We start from the raw sequence: 20,403 nt of genomic DNA, 5'->3' as shown, positions 1-20,403 counted from the left end.
ACCAAGAAGTTAGAATAATAGGCGGTCTATTATCGTTTAAATTTTTGCATATTTACCATATTATCGGTAACAGTGGGTCTTATTTACCGTGCATATAAAATCGTCGGTGTGCGTCATATTGTGACATTATTTCTGAACGCCCGCCGTGTGATTGGAATACGTTATTCAGGTTTTCCGCGAAAATTCCATTCGGATGATATCAAACCTCCGACGACATTGTTACAAATTCTTATGATGGCACAGAATCTTAATCCTGTCTGGCGGACATTTATCTGCAATTAGGAATGTTCCGTCGTGGCATTAAGTATGTAAGAGCACTTTATCCGGACATTTGCAAGGAATGTCGTTTAGGACAAACATCGGATCCCTCAACCACGGAGGGCCATTATCTCGGTATTAAGCGGGGGACACGTCTCCCCGTCTTATCTTCGGTAATTAAAATTAAACGATTTTATCTATATGAAATTAACGATAAGTTAATTGGAATGGTTAATGTCCACGGCATTTTCGTACGGTGGACCTCAGGTAGACAAAGAAAACGAGACGACCGATCCTCTGGACCGAACGGAGTGAACACGTCTCACGGGCGCTCGGGCATTTATCGATGCCAACTAGTCTTGTCACATCGAACATAAACGTCTTAATTCTCGGCCACTTTGCTCAATATCGGCCGGCTTATCGGGGAAACAAACCCAGAGGTGTATCGCATTTTTTTCCCCTTTCACCAACCCAGTCCAAAATTTCGAAGCTTAACGTCAAATTGTGGAAGGCCGAAAAGGTTTTCGGTACGTGATTTTAAGGAATTTTCCAAAAGTCACGGAATACTGTTTCAGACACGATGGACCATAAAAATTCCTACCGATATTCACACATTTAACGTGTTTGTACAAACTCTTCCATTGAAATCAATTATGACACAGAACCTTAGATGTGTTAAATTGTTTATTTTCAATGTCAGGAATTCCGAACTCCATTAACAAGAGTGACACTATGTCCTGCATCATCAGTTAAAATTGAAGCCCAATTTACCAAAAACTGAAATGAGTTCCCACGTTCTTGTGTTTGTGGTCATTGTTTCGGGGACGCCCCTGTCCGTGGACCGGTCAATTATTTCTTAAACTGTGACAACTCTAATCTAATTAGGCCGCGTTTAGGCCACCAACCGTAACCGATAGAATTGGTGAGATAGCGTTGGAATTCTTTCGCACCTCACCCTTCCCCAAAAAAAAACCCTTCGTTCTTTCTCTCGTGACACTTTTTCACGCCGTTTTTTTACCGTGTTACAAGCTTCGCGCACCGTGTTTTTGTACTGTGGGAATTGGGTTGTTTTGCAACTGAAAAACTCTTCCAATGAGTAGACGTTATTTTGGTTTGGTTTAGTTTTATTGATTATTCATGGCCAAACGATATTTGCCGTGTTTTTCCTTATTAGATGCCATTATCATTTTGTTGCAATGCACCGGTCTCATTAAAACAAATTGATCAAGCTTAACAAGCTTCCAATTTTTTTTTCTTTCATCTGCAAGTACACAGATTAACTACATCGTAAATCTAATGTAGGTTCAAACGATAATCCTCGACATAATTTCACATATTGAAGAAAAATGAGAAGAACCATCAGCAGCAGCAGCAGCAGCAGCAGTTCTGTGTGGTTCTGTGTGTGTTACGATGTGTGACGGTATTGTGGGCCACCTGCCGTTTTGTGAATTCGATTGTTCGTGCCTTGCTTGACCTACCGCGCGTTCAACACTCGTTGAATATCGCCCATAACCGAAAATCCCCATCAGGAGGATGAAATGAGGAAGTATGTTAGATGATGAAGTTGATCATGACCCTGGTTCATATGTATATTTGTGCTTATTTATATTGATTCGCCGGTCAACGTGTTTCAAGAAGAGTTTTCAATTCGAAGAAAATCCAAAAAATTATGCAAATCCTCCGGTTTATTATTGGTGGTCATTAAAAGGTAGATAAGACGCGCCATAAAAGTGTGAACCGATCGGTTTTTTAACAAGGCGGCCGACTACGAATCCCGCCAGCCAATTATTGAAATGTTAATTGAGGCCGGGCGAAACGCGGTGACCGCAAAGGGAAAAATCTAATTCTATTAGCGGCCGGCTCCGAGACAAAAAACAACTCGTACACACACACACACACATCAATTCTGAATTTGGGGCGCCTCGTCGCGTCCCAAGCGCCTTTGGGTGTGATCAATCCTTCATCGGGTTAATGGTTGAAGCTTCCATTGTCTATGAGAAGGTGCAGACGGTAAAATAGTTGGGGAAGCGGAATGATGCGTTGGAAATGGAGTGGATCCGCGTTTCCTTTTGATTGGTAATGCGAATTTAGTCCTGACAAAGAGGACACTTGATTGCACGGCACAGCCTAGTTAAATCGGATCCGTTCGGCGTAGATGCGAGGAAAGAAGACAATCGCCGGCGTGGATGAATGGCGGATTGAAGGATTGGTGGAGAAATGCGAGAATAGCCATCGTACAATGACACAGTGGCCGCTGGCGTTGGATGAATGTAAATAAATTATCCACAGACATTGTGCGCCAGATTGTTGGATGAATTCGATACAAATATACCGAGTGACTGCTACCAGAACAAATTCACAACATTTAATACGATCGGAGACCACCTACGCGACCGAAAATCTAAATCTAAGGTGCATTATGAAAATAATCAAGTTCCGATTGCATGCATGTCGCGAAAAGATTGAATGCAGCGTTCCGAGAAACGGCGAGTTACGGTGAATTCAGCAAATATGCGTGATCCGTTGATTTTTTTTTATACTCGTTTCAAGACTTTTATGTCAACGCATCGCTTCTCAGTTGATGTAACATCATTGCGATCATCACATATTTATGTAAACAAATTGACAATTTTTCTTGTTGTAAACGAGTTGTATTCAATTCAGTTGAAAGATTAAAACAACTTCGATGATGAAACCACACACACGCATGAACAAAATGATTTTAAGGATACAATCATTACAATTTTGAACAATAATTTTATTTAAATTGTGTAAATGTTATATATTTGTATTGTAAATCAATTAATTTAGGATTAGTCAAAGTTTAAAGTTGCACATGACGTAAAAAATGAGTCAACTTAAATCATTTTTATTATGTTTTTTAACTTAATTAATTGTTCTCAAAGCTGAATTTTGTCTATATTTTTCTAGAAATTAGAAAGTTGTATTTTCTATTTTAACATTACGAAATCAAACAGTAAATATAAGTTAACTGATGACTATTTATATTACTTTATATTCAAAATAAAAAAAACAATTACTGATTGGACAAAACTTAAATCTCAACATTTCAAAAAATAATATAATTTTATTAAAAAACTTTTTTAAAAATTTGAAAATTAATTAATTTTGTTTTTGTTTTTATTTAGGTTTAAGAATGTGACATTATTTTTCAACAATAATAATTTTTACTGCTTAAATGTTTAATATTTCTCTAGAATTTTCTACAAATTTTTAGAAATCGAATAAATTTTATTTTATGCTACAAAATGAGCAATTCAAGTAATTAGGGCTTATTCAAAAATTTAGCTTTTACTCATTTTTTAACATTTAACAAAGTTAAGTAACCTCTTTTAAAGTATAAACTGATTTACATTGTTACAATTTTTATTTTAATTATTTAAAAAATCAAATCTCGTTTTAAAATTATTAGAAATTTTACATATAATAGATTTATTTTATACTTTAAAATGAAATAACCCTAATAATTAGGGGTACTCTTATAATAATTAGGGGAATCTTATTTCTTATTCAGTTTTTAACATGTAATAAATCTGATGAATTTTATAAAAAGATATATTAGTTGAGTTTTATATTGATAGAAAAATGTGTTCGTTCTAATTCATTAAGAAGTACCCTTTCAATCTAATTTTATTTGAATTTGTTAATATGGAATGTTTTATTTTAAATTTTAAGATAATAAAATAAAACCATAAGTTTAATGTTTTCAATTTCATTCAAGTTTAAAAATTTAAAAAAACTCTTTAGTGTGCTTTCATAACATGTTTTAATTATGTTTCATTAAAAAATATTTTGTTTTGTAATATTTGTATTACTATTCAGAACATGTGATAGAACTAATTAGTTTTCATTATTGAATTCTTATTGCATTTTTAAAAAAATTTAAAACTAAATAATTAGGCATATTTCTTTGAATTTTGAGTAAATAATATTTTGCTAATTTTTTAACTGTTAACAAAATTGTATAATTTTAATTAAAAATAACTTTTTTAATAAGTTATTATATATTTAATTACATAATATGTAATTTAGTATAATTTTAATTTTTTATAATGCTTTAACAATTTTTCTTATTATACTAAAATTGTTATAAATTCAAAGTTTTATTTTACTTTTAAAAATTATAAAATCAGATGAAATCAAATATATAATTTAGTGATAAAATCAATTAATTTTTTAAATATTAAAAATTTTTATTGCATTTTTAAACATGTTTAAAACTTTTATTCGCATCTTTTGATATGTAATGTTCTAATTTATTTTTTAAAATTAAAAAATAGAGGGATGAAAAGAAGTTAATTTTCGTATAAAATTTAAATATTTGAAGTAATTAGTATATAACATTAATATCATGATTTTAATTCATTTTCTTACTTCTTCAAAAATGTTTAAAACTTTGTTACAAATAATATTTAAAAATTATTGTACTTTAATTTTTATAAATATAAAATTTTATTTTATAGTTCAAAATTATAAAATAAAATAATAAAAATAAAAACAAATTAATACTTTTTTATAAATCAGGTTTAAAAATGTAATGAAACCAATTAACTTTTTAATATTTATAATTTTTATTGTATTTTAAACAGTTTAAAACTTAAATTGTGGGATCTTTTCTTTACGTCTTTAGAAATGTAAAGTTTCAATTTATTATTTTTAAATCAGAAAATGGAGCGATGAAAACAAGTTATTGTTTGTATTAAGTTCAATCATATTATAAAACTAATTAGTATATAATGTTAATATCATAATATTAATAAATTTATTATATTTTCAAGTCTTTCTTTAAACTGACAAAAATTATTCAAATTTTACTTCATTCCTTAAAATAAAGATTTCAAACAATTAGTTTAGTTTTATTCAGCTTTTAAAATTTAACAAAATTGAATCATTTTTGTTTATTAAAAAGAAACTAGTCGTAGTAAGTTTATAATGATTTTCCTTATATTATTTGAAAAAATTATTATTTTTGGATTTTATATCAATCATTCTTATTTCCTATGTTTTAAAATTAGAAAATCAAAAAATAGAAACAAGTTTTTATTTTAATTTAATTAATTTCTAAAAAAAAAAAATTAAATATTACTTTCTAAATAATTTTGTTAAAAAAGATTTATGATTAGTTAAATTAATTAAGTCACATACATTTATAAAAAAAATTGCAAATAATGGTTGTTTAAATGATATATTTAAACCATTTGTTAAATTTTTGTATCTCATAAGTAATTATGCAACTTTCAATATTGAATATATCTGATAAAAAAAGTGAACTAGTCAAGTATGTTTGTGGTGTTTATAGAAAAGATCATTTCTGAAGTTAAACCATTTTCGGATAATGCGAAAGACTTTATCTTTAAAATCGAAAAAGTCGTCGATCATTACACGGGTCCAATTACCGTAGGGACCGTAGAGGAATTTGTGGTTGGTTGACCGTAATCGCCAATAAATAATAATCGAACGTAGCCCGGGATCAATTTGATCGAAAACTCGTACCTTGTTTATTTTCAGTTGTGGCGATCCGTTGCCGGGAGCGCACCAGCAAACGTTTATTGCGCCACATTTCCAATTTAAGCGCGCAAACATAAAGAAAATCGTAACGCCGGAGCGATTAAAACGTGCGCACGGCAATTTGTGATATTTAACCGTGTGTAATTACTGATCGCCACCGCCAGATACACAGCGTTTATTATTATTATTGCCGCCGCTCATTTTATTATTTACTTATTAGAGTGAGAGCCGTTACCGTTTCGGTGCGACTCGATGGGCAATTAAAAGCCGCCACAACAGGAACTGGCGCATATAAAAAAATATATTAATATGTTCATAACCGTTAAGTGAACTCGAGTAACACCACTTGTTTCGCCTCGATTCCACACACAAACGAATCTAGGGTGGGCAACAACCGTGACTCTGTGCCCCCCCGGATTTCGCCGTTGATGAGACAGGTGCACTGCTTTTTTTTTTCTTCAAGTTAATTCCATCTCTGGAATTCCTTCGAAAATGTTAGAAATCAGTTCACTCTTCTTTGGATGAAGTAGGGAAATTTTTCAATCAGAATTCGATTATATTTAACATCTTTTTTTTTAATTTAATATATTAAGTTATTTAACTTTTATTACTTAAATAATACTCACGTTTATAAGTGCAACAAAACCAATAATTTTCTTTATTCTAATAATTATTATATCGTATAAATTCTATTTAACTGACAAATTTTATTTACATTCAGTTAAACAACAGGTCAATATTATTATAAAACATTTTTAGAGTAGTTTAAAACAGTATTTATTTACTTTTAAATTAAAAAAAAAGATTGAATATTTATCTCAGTTATATTACTTGTAATTTTAGAAGTAAATTATATATATAAATATTAAACAAGAAGTACTTAGTCAAACAGATTAAAAATGAACTGAATTTAAGTTATATTTACTTTTGATATTCTTTGAATATTTTGTTTATTTTTAATTTAATGAATTGTTTTTAAAACTGAATTTTATCTATATTTTCAGAAATTATAAAATTATATTTTCTATTATAAAATTGCTTCTAGGAGTCTTTTATTTACATTTTTAGAAATTGTATAAATCCTACTTTAGGCTCTAAAACAATTAAGGGTTCGTCTAAAACTTTAACATTACTCGTGTCTTAAATTTAAAAAAAAAATAATAATTTCATTTAAAAACCTGTTTAAAAATTTTGAATATCAAATAATTAATTCAGATTTATTTTATTATAAATTATATATAAGTCTTTATAATAATTATAACTGAATTTTTTGTGATTTGTAAAATTTTATTTTATATTTTAAGACGTAAAAATAATACGACATATCGCAGTTTACTCTTTATTCAGATTTAATTAGTCATGACAAAACTGTCTCTATTACATTACTACTAATTTTTACTACATTTTTAGAAAAGATAAAATTTCAATTTTAGCAGACTCAAGATCTGGAAATTTTGTTTATTCTATAAATTCCATTACTTAAAAAATGATGGTTGGTAAATGGTTAATTTAAATTTTTTCACTTATTGAAAAATTATTATAAAAAACAGATTTTTAAGAAATTTAAAATGATTTTAATTTAAATTTTAAAGAGCATAATTTTCTATATTTTTTTAAGTAAACTTTTACATATAATAATAACAAATTTTATTACAAGTGTAAAAATTTTAATTAAATAGTTTAAAAGTACAAAAATTTTAGAAAATATTTTTAAAAAAATGCAAAATGATTTATATTACTTTAAATTTTTTGGTGACCTTTATAATTTATTTTGTTTATTTTTTGTTCATATAAAATATAATTTTATATTTAAAGACTACAAAATTAAATAATAAAATACAAATAAATATTTTTATTCAGATTTTAAACGTAAAAACAACATAATAATAATAAATTTTATTACTAATTTAAAATATCTTATAATTTATAATATCATATAATTTTTAATATTAATTTTTCGAAATTATTAAGTTTTAGTACTGTACGACTACTTAGTGACTTAAAGTTTAATCCAAGAATAAAAATTGTAGGGAATGAATAGTTTTTAATTATTTTTAAAAAATGTAAAATAAATTATATTTTGTTTATTTTTTTATTATTATTTTTGAAAATATCTGATGTAACTTAAATTATAATTTTATTTTTACTCCGGATTAAAAACGTGACCACACTCTAATAATAATTTTAGGTTTAAAATATCTTAATTTTAACGATTTTTTTATTTCTTAGTTAAAAAATTATCAATGTCGTAAGTTTAACTCAAGTATAAGATTTTAAGAGAATATAATAGTTTTTTAAAACTTTTTTAAAATTTGTAAAATTATTAATGTAATCTTTAAAATTAGTTTTGTATATTTTTAGTTCATAAAAACTACACATTTAATTCTAACGTGTACAAAATTAAACAATAAAGTACAAATAAATATAGTTTGAAATATCTTATATATGAATAATTATTTTTTTTTAATTTTTATAAATTATTTTACCTCTTTATCTAAAAATTGTTCAATTCAATATAATTCAGGAATTAAAAGTGCAAAGAATAGAATAGTTGTAAGTTGTGTAAAATAATTTATATTGCTTTTCATTTTTTGTGATTTTTAGTATATGTAAAATACAATTTTATTTTTTATGACTATAAAATTAAAAAATAGGATACAAATGAATATATTAATTTTTGTTCAGGTTAAAAACGTGACAACAATACTCTAATAACAATAATATGTAATAATAATGAAAGTTTATTAGGCTTTAAGATTTCTATTAATTTTTTTATTTTAATTTTCAAAACTGCTTTTGAGTTAAAAAATTACCAACGTCTATTAATGTCTTAAGTTTAAAGTATATAAATGTTTAAATAACATTTTAAATTAAAATAATTTATATTACTTTATTTTTTTATTTTTTTTTTTTTTTTTTGTTTATTTATTGTTCATTTAAAATACAATTTTCACTTTTATTCAGGTTATAAAACAACAATATAATAATATTATTAAATTTTATTGTAAGTTTAAAATATCTCAATTGATATATATTTCTTGTTTTAATTTTTAGAAATTCCTTTGAGTGTTTAGTTAATAATAGAATAAACGACTAATTAATATCTTAGAGTACAATTTAGCCATTATAATTTCAGAGAATAGAAATAATAATAACAATAATTTTCATTGCAAATTTAAAATATTTTAATTTCTATAATTTTTTATTTTAATTTTCAACTGCTTTTAAGTATTCAGTTTAAAAAAGTATAAAAATTTAAGTGTTAAACTGTGCAATAAACTTCAATATCTTCAGTATAATTCGGGAATAAAATTTTCATAAAATAGAATAGTTTTTTAGTAATATTTTTAAAAAGGTGTAAAAGTTTATTTAAATTTATCAATAAAAAACAATGAATATTTTCATTTTTATTCATGTTTAAAAGTTGACAACAATATTATAATAATAATAATAATTTTTATTATAAATTTAAAATATCTTAATTTTATTATGGTCTTTATAATTATATTTGATAATTTTTAGTGTATGTGAAATACTATTCTGTTTTGAAAGACTAAAAAATTCATCAATAAAATACAAATGAATGTTTTCATTTTTATTCTGCTTTAAAAATATGTTAAATATTCCGTAATTTCTATTTTGTGTTTTATAAAGGGAGAGTAGTTTAGTTAATTAAAGAACAGTGTAATAAAATCCATAAACACTTTGTATGTATATTGAAAGAATAAAAATTCATCTTTTCCCTCATTTCACATTTACAACCCGTTCAACACAACAAATGCGCCAACAATCGATCGCAAAAATCTTAATTCCCCGCGATCAATTTCACGTAAGAATAACATCGCAAAGCGAATCGCGGCATTTTTATCGAACGCGACACCCCGCCACGTCGCGTACAAAACAACCACCGTCGATCGATTCGAATCGCACCCCCGCACCATGAAACGCACGGCGGCGGGCGACACGATTTCGACACGAACAAATCAAATCGGCAGCCACGCCCACGACGTCTCCCACCCGCCGTCACGGCGCAGCCGATTGGTCGCGTTACGGTACATTATTGCACCGTTGCGGCACATCGCACGTCGACGCTCGAACGTTTCGCAGGAGCAGTTTGCCGCTTCGTCCTCGCGACCGTCTCACTATTAGGGGTGGGGAGGTGATATAAGCGATCGGCGTGCCGGTTCCTGCTTCAGTTCGCCGAACGCACGCACGGCAGATTGCATCGTAGTTGTGTGCCGTACGACACGCCGTACAGGACTACAAGCATCGGATCTTACAAATGTTTTTGTATTGAGGTGTTCCGTGTGTGTGCATGTGTGGTTTTCATCGTACCCCCGCCGTCTCCGTTATTATTTTCTCGTAGAACCGTCGGGTGTGCCGTTTTCCTTCTGTGGGATTTGAACGGGGCTACACGGACGCATCTGAAAGCGATGGGTAGGTTTGACTTTCTTTTTCCTTTCGCGATTCCCGAGGGGTTAGGAAAATCGATGTGGTGGTGACGGATTGACGCTTGTAAATGTAGGAAAAAAAACCGGGCCATTATACTCTGCCTACTACTTACATTAACAAAGTTGTTTTATACTTTTTCGCCAAGGTTAATAGTACTGTCTTCTAGCTTATTAATTTAATTTAAGTGGACGATTTGCCCACCGTGTTTCCTAAAATATCTGACACTTGAATTTTTGTGTCCATTAGTTTTGAAGTACGGCAAATATAAATTACTTATGTTGTATATTTGTCTACAGTAATATATTATACTGTTGTAAATACATAAAAAAACACTGTACAAACATCTAAAATTATTTATTTTCCGGTTGTCTTAAACGAACAGTTATTAATAAAGAACGGTGCAACGGCACAAATTTTTAATTAAATCTAATTCACCGACCGGTAGGTATTAAAATTAATAAAACCATAGTAAGATCGGGATTCCACGTCTGCGTTCAGTTCCAGGAATACGTCGACGACTTGTGAGAACCTGTCTCGCGGTCCCATTCCGGGTGACATCACTGTCCGAAATCGTACGCTTTGCATAATCCCATAAAGTCGCGATCCTGCCGGTGTCGTTCGACTTTTCGAATTTCCGTACCTGTCCGATGAATCACTCCTCCTCCTCCTCGAAAAAATATTCGATCGACGACAATTCGCTGCGGCCGACATAAATTATTCATTAAAAAAAATCGTCGATTGAAGGATTGGAAAGCGAAAGTGGGCATACGCCGAACGTGCCGGTACCTGTCCGAAAAAAAATATCCGGTTTAGGTAGTGAGTAATAACAGGATTAAAACGTAGATCCGCATTACATAAAGTGCCGGTTATATGAATCACGTGGTTTCCCCGATCGATAAACCATATACCTAGGCTACGTGTGCGGCGAAAATCGGACTAGACATGTTACGACGCGTTGCGTCATTTCCATCCGAGAGGAAATTCGGATGGGACTCCGTGGCCTCGGACGACACGTTGCGGGTTGTGCAATTTTAAGAAAGACCGCGACACGCTGATTTATGACTAATTGTCCGGTCGATCCGCACTTTCTAACGTTAGGTAATGTTCGGTGGTAACGTGTTAATAATCCCGGTAATAAATGATGACGGCTGAATAACGTTAGCCGGTTCATTTTTCATCGACGATTATAATTATTGATCGATGGCACGGATCGAACTGACTCCTGACATATCAATTAATAAGACGCTCGTTGACAAACCCATAAAGTCCGGTAATAAATTGATTTTTCCATTATTACCGATTTGGACACCTTACAAATCATTGGTGATCAATGCGTATTGTTGCGTCCGAAACTGTCCACCGTCATTAGGTGTTAGAGATGGCTTAACTCGACCACAACTCAACTCGTAGTTACTTTTAGTTTTGATTTTAGAAGTTCTACCAGTTTTGCTACATCTTTTAAAGTCATATTTTGCATCTTAGTAATCTTAATAATCTAGTTTCAAATATCTTCTATTTTTTTATCATATAAATGAACTCAATTACTAAAACTTTTAACAATTAAAATTGTATTACTAACGTAGGTTGTGTTCATTATTTTGTGTAATATATAGTATCTTACCTAATCATTTTGTTACTCCTTTTAGCTTAGTAATTAGTTCCTACTTGGGTAAGAAAATTCTGTTGCAATAAATAAATATTATTTAATTAATGATTTTAATAACAATATTTTTGTATTGTAACCTTTCTTATGTTAGTGTTTTTATTTTGTAAAAATAATGAAATTGGCTACTTCTATTAATATAATGTGAAAATCATATTTGTGTAATCGTTATTAACTGCCTTTTAATGGTTTTCATAAGAATCATATGAAAGAGTTTAACTGCAAAAAAAAACATTAAAGAATTAATATTGTGCCAGTAACGGACGTTGAATCTCATTAATTTCTTGTAACATTTAAAATATTAAGTGTCTAATATGTGATACTACCTTCTTAATAATTTTGTTACCCATTTTAAATAGGCACTTAGTTCCTACTAAGTAATCTTTATTATCTTCCTTCAAATTTGTTTTATTTTTTTGCCATATAAAGGACCTCAATTGATAAAACTTTTAAAAATTAAAATTGTATTACTAACGTAGGTTGTATTCATTATTTTGTTACTCTTTTTAATTTAGTAATTAGTTCCTACTTAAGTAAGAAAATCTTGTTGCAATAAATAAGTATTATTCAATTAATGATTATAATAATATTATATTAACGTTTTTATATTAGTATTACTTTTATTTTGTGAAAATAATTAAATTTGCTACTTTTATTAATATAATGTAAAAATCATATTTGTGTAGTCGTTATTAACTACTTTTTAATGGTTTTCATAAGAATCATATAGGAGTTTAACTGCAAAAAAACATTAAAGAATTAATATTGTACTAGTAATGGACCCAGAATCTCATTATTTTCTTGTAACATTTAAAATATTAAGTGTCAATCCATATCTAATATATGATCCTACCTTACCTAATCATTTTGTTACCCATTTTAGATAGGTAATTAGTTCCTACTTGGGTAAAAAGTTACTGTTACGATAAATGAATTTTAATGTTTATTTATAATTATAATAATTTTTTGTATTAATATTTCTTAGACTGACATTTTTTTATAAAAATACTGCATTAACTACTTCTTTTAGTATAATATAGAAATCATACTTGCTTCTTAGTAATCTTTATTATCTACCTTCAAATATGTTTTCGAAGGCATCACATAAAAAAGCTTGACTGGTAAAACATTTAAGAATTAATATTATACTAGTAATGGACATTGAATCTCATTATCTTCTTGTAACATTTAACATAATAAATGTTAATCCGTCTCTAGTGCATTATAGTAGCTTACCTACTTATTTTGTTATATCTTTTAGCTGTGTAATTAGTTTTTACTTGGATAAAAAGTTCTTGTTGCAATAAATATTAGAATATTAATTACAATAGTTAATATTTAGTTCTGATATTAATAATAATGTTATTCTTCCAGCAGGATTATTTCTTATTTGACACTTAATGCCAACCCAAATATTCATTTGATTCGAAATTTTAACAAAATGACTAACAAAGCTTAATCAGACTGAGTTCTAGCAATTCGACTACGTAAATTTTCAACCCCAATTGAAACGATTTAACAAAAATCTGACTTAGCCCACCTCTAACTATACATCTATTGAACCCGAAACGTAACGTGGCGCTACATCCACCGTGCCAAAAGGAAAAATGTCATCGGCTCCATCGATTTCGGTAAAAATAGAACCCGTTTTATTTTTGAAACAGCGTCAAACAACTCCACAACGTTCTGTTCATTAAAAAAAAATCGGATCTATTGCAAAATCCGCGAACAATCCGACGATAAATCACGACCGTAAATCACAATTAACGAGTGTGCATATACACACACACACACACACACACACACACGTAACCCTGTGCCATTTTTTCGCCGGGTGCAACGCGCCTCCGGACAATGGGTGAGAATTGTCTGTCTCCGTGTCGGGTTGCATAACGTGGCGAGTGCGCAACCGGGCCGGCGTTAATGGCCAGAAGGTCGCCGCAGTTCCGTTTCGTCCGGACAATATCGATTTGTTGCTTTTTTTTTTGTTCCTTCGTTCCTTTCAATCGATTCGATCGGGGGTCGATCGATGGACTGAATGCTGGAGGTGGACAAACCACCGGATTCTGTGGTGGCGAACGGCGCGTGTGACGAAAGCGAAATCGGACTTTCGATTATCGTTTGGCCGTTCCCCATAAAATATATATCGCGTCGTCGAGCGCAAGTCGCTCTCCGGACAGGTTTTCTAATGCGGCAGCAGCCTTGGCGCAGTTATACACTTTATTATTTTATAAGACCCCATTTTACGAGCGGTAATTCACGAACTGTTGTATTGTGTTTGAAACGCATTAATTAAGCGTGCAACATTCCCGACATACCGACATACCACCGACATTCGTTCGGGCGGCCGTTGCAAAACGTGGATTTTCGGTTGCCGTCACCGAGGACGATTGCGTCGGTGGTTCTCTATCGATTACGATAAGCACCACGACGGTGTTTATTTCGGGCGAACCCATCCTGCCGGGAGTGTTTCAATAGATGGTCAGCTTCTGTATTGTGCCGCCGGGGGACCCGTGTGAAAAAACACGAAAATATCAGCTGATACGGGACCGAATTCTAAAAATGCATGGGTGTCAGTGCACCGTCCGCGTTCCGTTGGGGGTCTGCCAGGAATAATGTGGACACGCGCAGCCCGAGTCCGACAGTGAGTCACGCGGCCGCTCTATTTCTATTCGGACGCCGCGGCGATTTTGACACACGTTAAGTTCATTGTTGAAGGCGCTGAAATAGACAAGGCGACACACTTTGGCCAATTAGACTGGAGGCGCTTAACGATTAAGGTCGTTAATTCGGTGCGAAAATAAACGCGGGACCGTCTGATGGACACTAATCACCGTCATTGTCTACTCACACACTTTTAATTAACTACTACGGATTAGTTGTCGAACGCAATCTCTACGATTACTATTATCTTCATCTTCCCTTCTAATTGTAGCCATTATAATCTCACACCTTACTGGAAAATATGGCAACCACTCAATTTTCACGCCTTACAAGAAAAAATAATAAATACTACGATAATTTTAACTTTAACTCCTCTTCTAATTACAATAACTAAAACTCAAAATTTTATTAGAAAAATGACTTATGAAAATATTTTACTTCAAAGACTGTGAAAATTATGTGTTGTTTTAATTTGATAACTCGAATTAAATATTTGGCAAAACCTTCTATAATTCGAGTTTTTCCTGCCTCAGATAAACTCCTCGAAGGTTTTTCCTTTCCAATCCTGCCCTAACGACATATGTATGTATTTTATTTAATAACTTGAAGTTTTGTTAACTTGAATTTGTTTTGAGGCAAATTGTGGTTCGAGTTATCAAACAATTCGACTGTATTTTATTCCATCTTCTATTCCAGCGATATTTACTGAAAAATTATTAGAAAAACTTGTAACTACTAAATTCTCAAATTTCACAAGAAAAAATTACATAAAAAAGGACAAAAACTATGAATAATATATCTTCATCTCCTCTTTCAACTATAACTACTTATACTATAACATCTTATAAAGAAAAATGGCAAAATTCCAGGACTAGTCTACCTCAGTCAACTTTTTCAACTTCTAAAATCTCTACCATCATAACAATTCCAACTATTGAAACGTTCGCACGGCTTAAAAAATTAAAAATAAATAAATAATTAAAATAAATCGAATCGGAACAACAGAAAACTACGTTCTCCTTCATCTAAATCGACAAATGTAACAATCGGTTTGTTTGGGTGGTTGCGGGCAATTAACCCGTAAAAGCCAAGTGACAAAACGTCTCCCGTAGAAAACGGTCCGGCCGCTCACGCACATCCATATATGTAATGTTGGCCGAGCTATGCCAGGCATCCGTCTGTTTATTTTTTCGTGGTTCATAGGTGTTCGCTCCTCTATCCGCCGCCGGAGTGGAATATTTAAGTTTGCGGGGGCCCCCGCGTAGTCGCAATATTCCATTGACCCCACGAACGACGGTGGTGCCGAACCTTCTGGCCAAATCGCCCGTACCCAGATCGTGGGTGATAAACGTTTTCGGGGGCTCGGGCGCCACTTCGACTAATTAAAGAACCGCGTTTTATTTTTTTGTGTTATTATTATTATTATTATTATTATTATTTTGTACTGTTAATCGCACAATTCGACCGTATTGCGAGGCTCGTTATTTGCATAACTTTCTTATTTAGTTCCGCCACCGTGCGCTCGCAACAAATCATCTTAAATAATTTATGAAGACGTTCTGCTTGTAAAAAAAACTCCCCGTTCTGGAACGTTGGCTCGAAATAATGAAACTTTCGTGTGTAACCGTTTGCTTGTGTAGAGAGAGAAAAAAAAAATATGTGCTCGCGATCGCCGGGGCACCGTTGGGTTTATCGGCGTGCAAAATTATTCAAAATATTCCATTTCTAAACCCCAAACGACGAGATCGTATCGCCGTGCGACCCGGCCGAAGAAAACAATTACTAAGCGGTCTCACAGTGAGAGATACGTCCTTTAGCCACTGTGAGAACGTTACATGGATTTTTTCCTTAATTAACACCGCGGTTATTTATGCGGATTGCATATTTAACAGTAAAAGCCGAACGCATTGTTCCCGTGCACCGTGCCGCTGCTGCTCTGCTCCTCGCTGAAACACGCCGAGTGTTAAGAACCGATTTCGGGTAGATGCGCGTTCGCGTGTTACCGTCCATAAAGTCGTACCCACTGATTTATGGTCGGGCTTATTGTTATTAAATCATCGCAACTAGCATCAATATTATCATTAAGCCGAGGCATAAACATTGTAATTGAGGCGGGCGAGAGTATGCAGCTTCTAAAAATAGCCAGACCACGTCTGATTACAGCCCTGCGTACGCGGAATGAGGGCCTCAATTAATAGCACGCGTGTGGAGAGAGGAACCCGGGCCGCACGATCATCTCATCCTTCCACTTCCATGGAACGCTCGCACTCGATTTGTTTTCGATTAGTGGAAACGTTTTCTCTCCTTCGGCTTCTCTTCACCAATTACGCCGAGGTAAACGACGGCTTCGAAAAAAAAAAAAATGTGTTGGTGCCAAGTATTTGGATTGTCTGAATTGGAGTGGCGTGCGGGAGAGCCATCTTCGGATAATAATCTGGCGGTCGGCAGGTGCTCCCGGTACCGACTCTCGTTGCGCCGTACCGAAGAAGAAAGGGAACCATCGACTGATCGACGAGCGGTTCAATTGTTCACTATTACGAACTGATCTAGAATGACGTGTAATGATGAAGACCCATATTCCGTATTATCCTAGTCGATTCCATTTTTAGAAGAATCAAACAAATTATTTCCTTCTTCTTTTCCAGTTGAGCTTTTTCTTGAAAGTTCTGAATATAGTAGAAAAAGTTAGTAACTTCTTCAAATATACTAAACTTATAACTTTCTTCTTATCAAATTTTCCTTGAAACTTCTTAACATATTGGTAGAAGTTAGTACCTCTCCAATTGCCCAAGTCTGGAACGACATTCGATTCATTCCGTGTCCATTTTAAGAAGAATTTTCAGAATTGGTAGCAAGCATTTAGAGCGTCTGCATTGGAGTAGCGTGCGGGAGAGCGATCTTTGGGTAATAATCTGGCGGCCGGCAGGTGCTCCCGATTCTCCGGCTCTCGTTGCGCCGCACCGAAGAAAAAGAACGATCGCCGATCGATGCACGAGCAGAGGGGCCCCCTTTTCAATTATTCGCAATTATTGGTAACGTGTTCCAGCGCCGCGCCATTAGCATAACTCGCTCGTTTCGGGCGGCGACGGTCGAGAGAGGAAAAAAAAAATCGGTTTTGGTGGCGGCGAGGATGGCCGGTTTTCTGGGTGCGCGCGTGTGTGGCACTTCTGTGTTTTGTGTTCGGTGTGCGTTAGTTACGGGCCGAGAGCGGGTCTTGTGGGCGCGCGTGGGCCACAGTCCGAGGCCCACGCCTAGCCGCCTTTTCCCACGGCTCATGCGGCCTTTTATTTGCACCGAACCCGACATACACACACACACATACGAGGCTGAGGTTAATGTCATTCTCTCGGCTCTTCGGCGACGATACACATACCTATATGTGTGTGTACACACGCGTGTGTACGTGGTCACCGATCACTTTCGTCCGCCATCTAATCGGGGTCTTTATTGTCTTGTTAGACGCCACTTGATGGCATTTCATCTGGTTAACGTTCATGGGAATTGGCCATTTTGTGGGGCGAGCGGTGGATGTTTGTTTTAGGCTGGGCAATGGAATGTGAATCGTTCACAATGCTCGCTTCCCGTCCATTATCACGTCACCAGAACACCTAAGAAATACCAACCACATGTTATGGAAAAGAAATCTTACTGGACCCAAGTGAGGATGGCTGCCAAGAGTTGCCAACGTGCAGATTTCGAATTTTCTTTTTTTCCTTCGGCCACTTTATAAAGGTCAAGTCAAATTGACATTGATTCCATACAGTGTCTGATTGCCCAGTACCGTATGGACACTATCAACTATTTTTTTTAGTCGAATGGGGGATGATTGCGATATTCATTTGAAAGGTTAAACACATAATTCAATACATATTCAAAAATTGGTAAATATTCTAGATTGTTTTTTTTTTCGCCAGCTATAAACAAAAATCGTAAAATTACAAGCGACATCTATAGTCTCGGGGAATCCCCAATGTACCATTTGCACTCGTGCATTTTCAGCAGTCCCATGGAAGCGTTTAATCTAATTCACACCCCCTAAACGTAAATGATGGGGTGGTGGGAGCGTGAAATTCGGATTACGGCCCTGCGGGGCACGGACTTATAATTGATCTAGTTAGCCGCGAGATGGGGAGGTATGTGGCCGTTCTTGGTCGATATTTAATTAATCCCGACTTCGCTCATTTACATTGAGTTAATTTAGTTGCTTCGAAGGGCGTGCTACCCGAGTGTGCTCGCTCGGCTCTTAAGTTGCTCCTTGTTTTTTTTTTTCTTTTTTCATTTTGTTTCGTCTTCTCTCTGCGGAGTCGCATTCCGATCTAATCCACACACTCACATACGAGTTATTAGATTAAAACGATCGAGAAAACGTGGAATTAATTGAAAATGGTCGGCAGATTGCCGAGACCTGCTAGTCCGAGATCTTAGATAACGGATAAAACAATATTGGTATGAATTTTAGATTTGAAGAATTTATGGCGTTTGTTCTCGGAACTGTCGGCGCGTTTCAGACATATCAATTCCCATAGATTTTCACCGAGTTCGCGTTTTGGCTTCCATTTAGATATCTTTTGTTTATATCGTTTGTCTGAAACCATCGGCGTAGCCTTGTAACAATACGGTTTTTAAGTGTGCCACCTGGCAACCCAGATTTGACACCTTTTATTATTCCGCACAACAAAAAAATATCGTCGATTCCCACGATCTAATTGTGGATAAACGTCGAAGATGAATAATAGCATTAAACAACGGTTAGCGATGGAATCATTATTTCTTATAATTAATATGTAAATGGTTGTGCTTCTTGTGAGATACGTCTTACAGCCATTATTGGGCATTATAAATGTATTAAGTTATAATTGATAGGCACATGGAACTTACATATCATTAATTTTAGTTGGTACACATCTGTAGTTCCGTTGCGCTCATTCGGACCACCTCTATCGCACATTCCGACAATTTGTCCAGTTTTTTAGACGCGGCAAACACCATCATTTACATTTTCATGGGAAAATCGGGGGGGCCCTAAAATTTCAGCGACAATGAGTAGTTCAAATATGCCCATTACGGATTTACGGCGGTGATAATTGACCGTTGTGAATGGGAAATTGAGTCGCGCTGTTCCCATAGACAGATGCCCAATGCAAACAACGTCATGGGAACAAAACCGAACCGGCGACGTTTCGCTTTAACCCATTCGTTTTCCACACATAAACTTGAATTATTGCCGCAACGAAACCGCGAACCTCGATTTTCATTCCCGTTCTTCTTCTGTTGCAGATGACTGGAAAACGATCAAGAAGCTTTAAATGCGCGGTGCACCACAGAGATAGAGAGGTCTCGTCTGAAAACGATTTTCACTTGTTGCTAGTCGAACCACCATTATTTCGCAGGTAAGATCATTCACTTTGCGACATTTATATTATTCTATTTTTAAGTATTTATCCACTTTTAGAAGTATTACATTTTTCCTTAGGACTTCTAAAAGCCCAGATACTTCTGGGGTAACATTTTATATGTCTTCTTCTTTTCTTTTATACTTTTAGAAGACCTTAATTGTTAATAATATATTACCCAATTAAATTTGAGACACTTACTTGTTTAATTATATGTTATAAGACTGATCTATAATAATACTTCATAAGGATTAAGGATCAACACGTTTCCTGTACGCCCCATTTCCACTCCACTTTTAGAAGATTTAAATTATTATGATCCATTCGTATTTTAAAGTCTACATTTCCACTTCAAAGTTAGTTACTTATATATAGAAGGCATCCAACTGATCTAGAGTAATAGTTTATAAGAGTTGTTATTTGCTCTTATGTATTCTTTAAGAT

General features: G+C 33.4%; 1 protein-coding gene across 3 annotated transcripts in view; it reads left to right on the top strand.

Annotated features, from left to right (window-relative positions):
- LOC109596696 (protein rhomboid) overlaps nucleotides 1–20,403 on the top strand; it is a 58,390-nt gene that overhangs the window by 32,566 nt on the left and 5,421 nt on the right. For 2 of the 3 annotated variants that reach the window (XM_020012263.2, XM_049961229.1), the window contains exon 5: nucleotides 19,844–19,956. In XM_020012263.2, the coding sequence (XP_019867822.2) occupies nucleotides 19,844–19,956 (113 nt within the window). Of the gene's footprint in view, nucleotides 1–9,987; nucleotides 10,225–19,843; nucleotides 19,957–20,403 lie in introns of those variants that run through there. The other variant, XM_049961230.1, reaches the window with a different exon arrangement.

This window comes from Aethina tumida, chromosome 1 (assembly GCF_024364675.1).
Source record: "Aethina tumida isolate Nest 87 chromosome 1, icAetTumi1.1, whole genome shotgun sequence".
Lineage (NCBI taxonomy): Eukaryota > Metazoa > Arthropoda > Insecta > Coleoptera > Nitidulidae > Aethina > Aethina tumida.
This window is presented reverse-complemented; position numbering and strand designations above follow the sequence as displayed.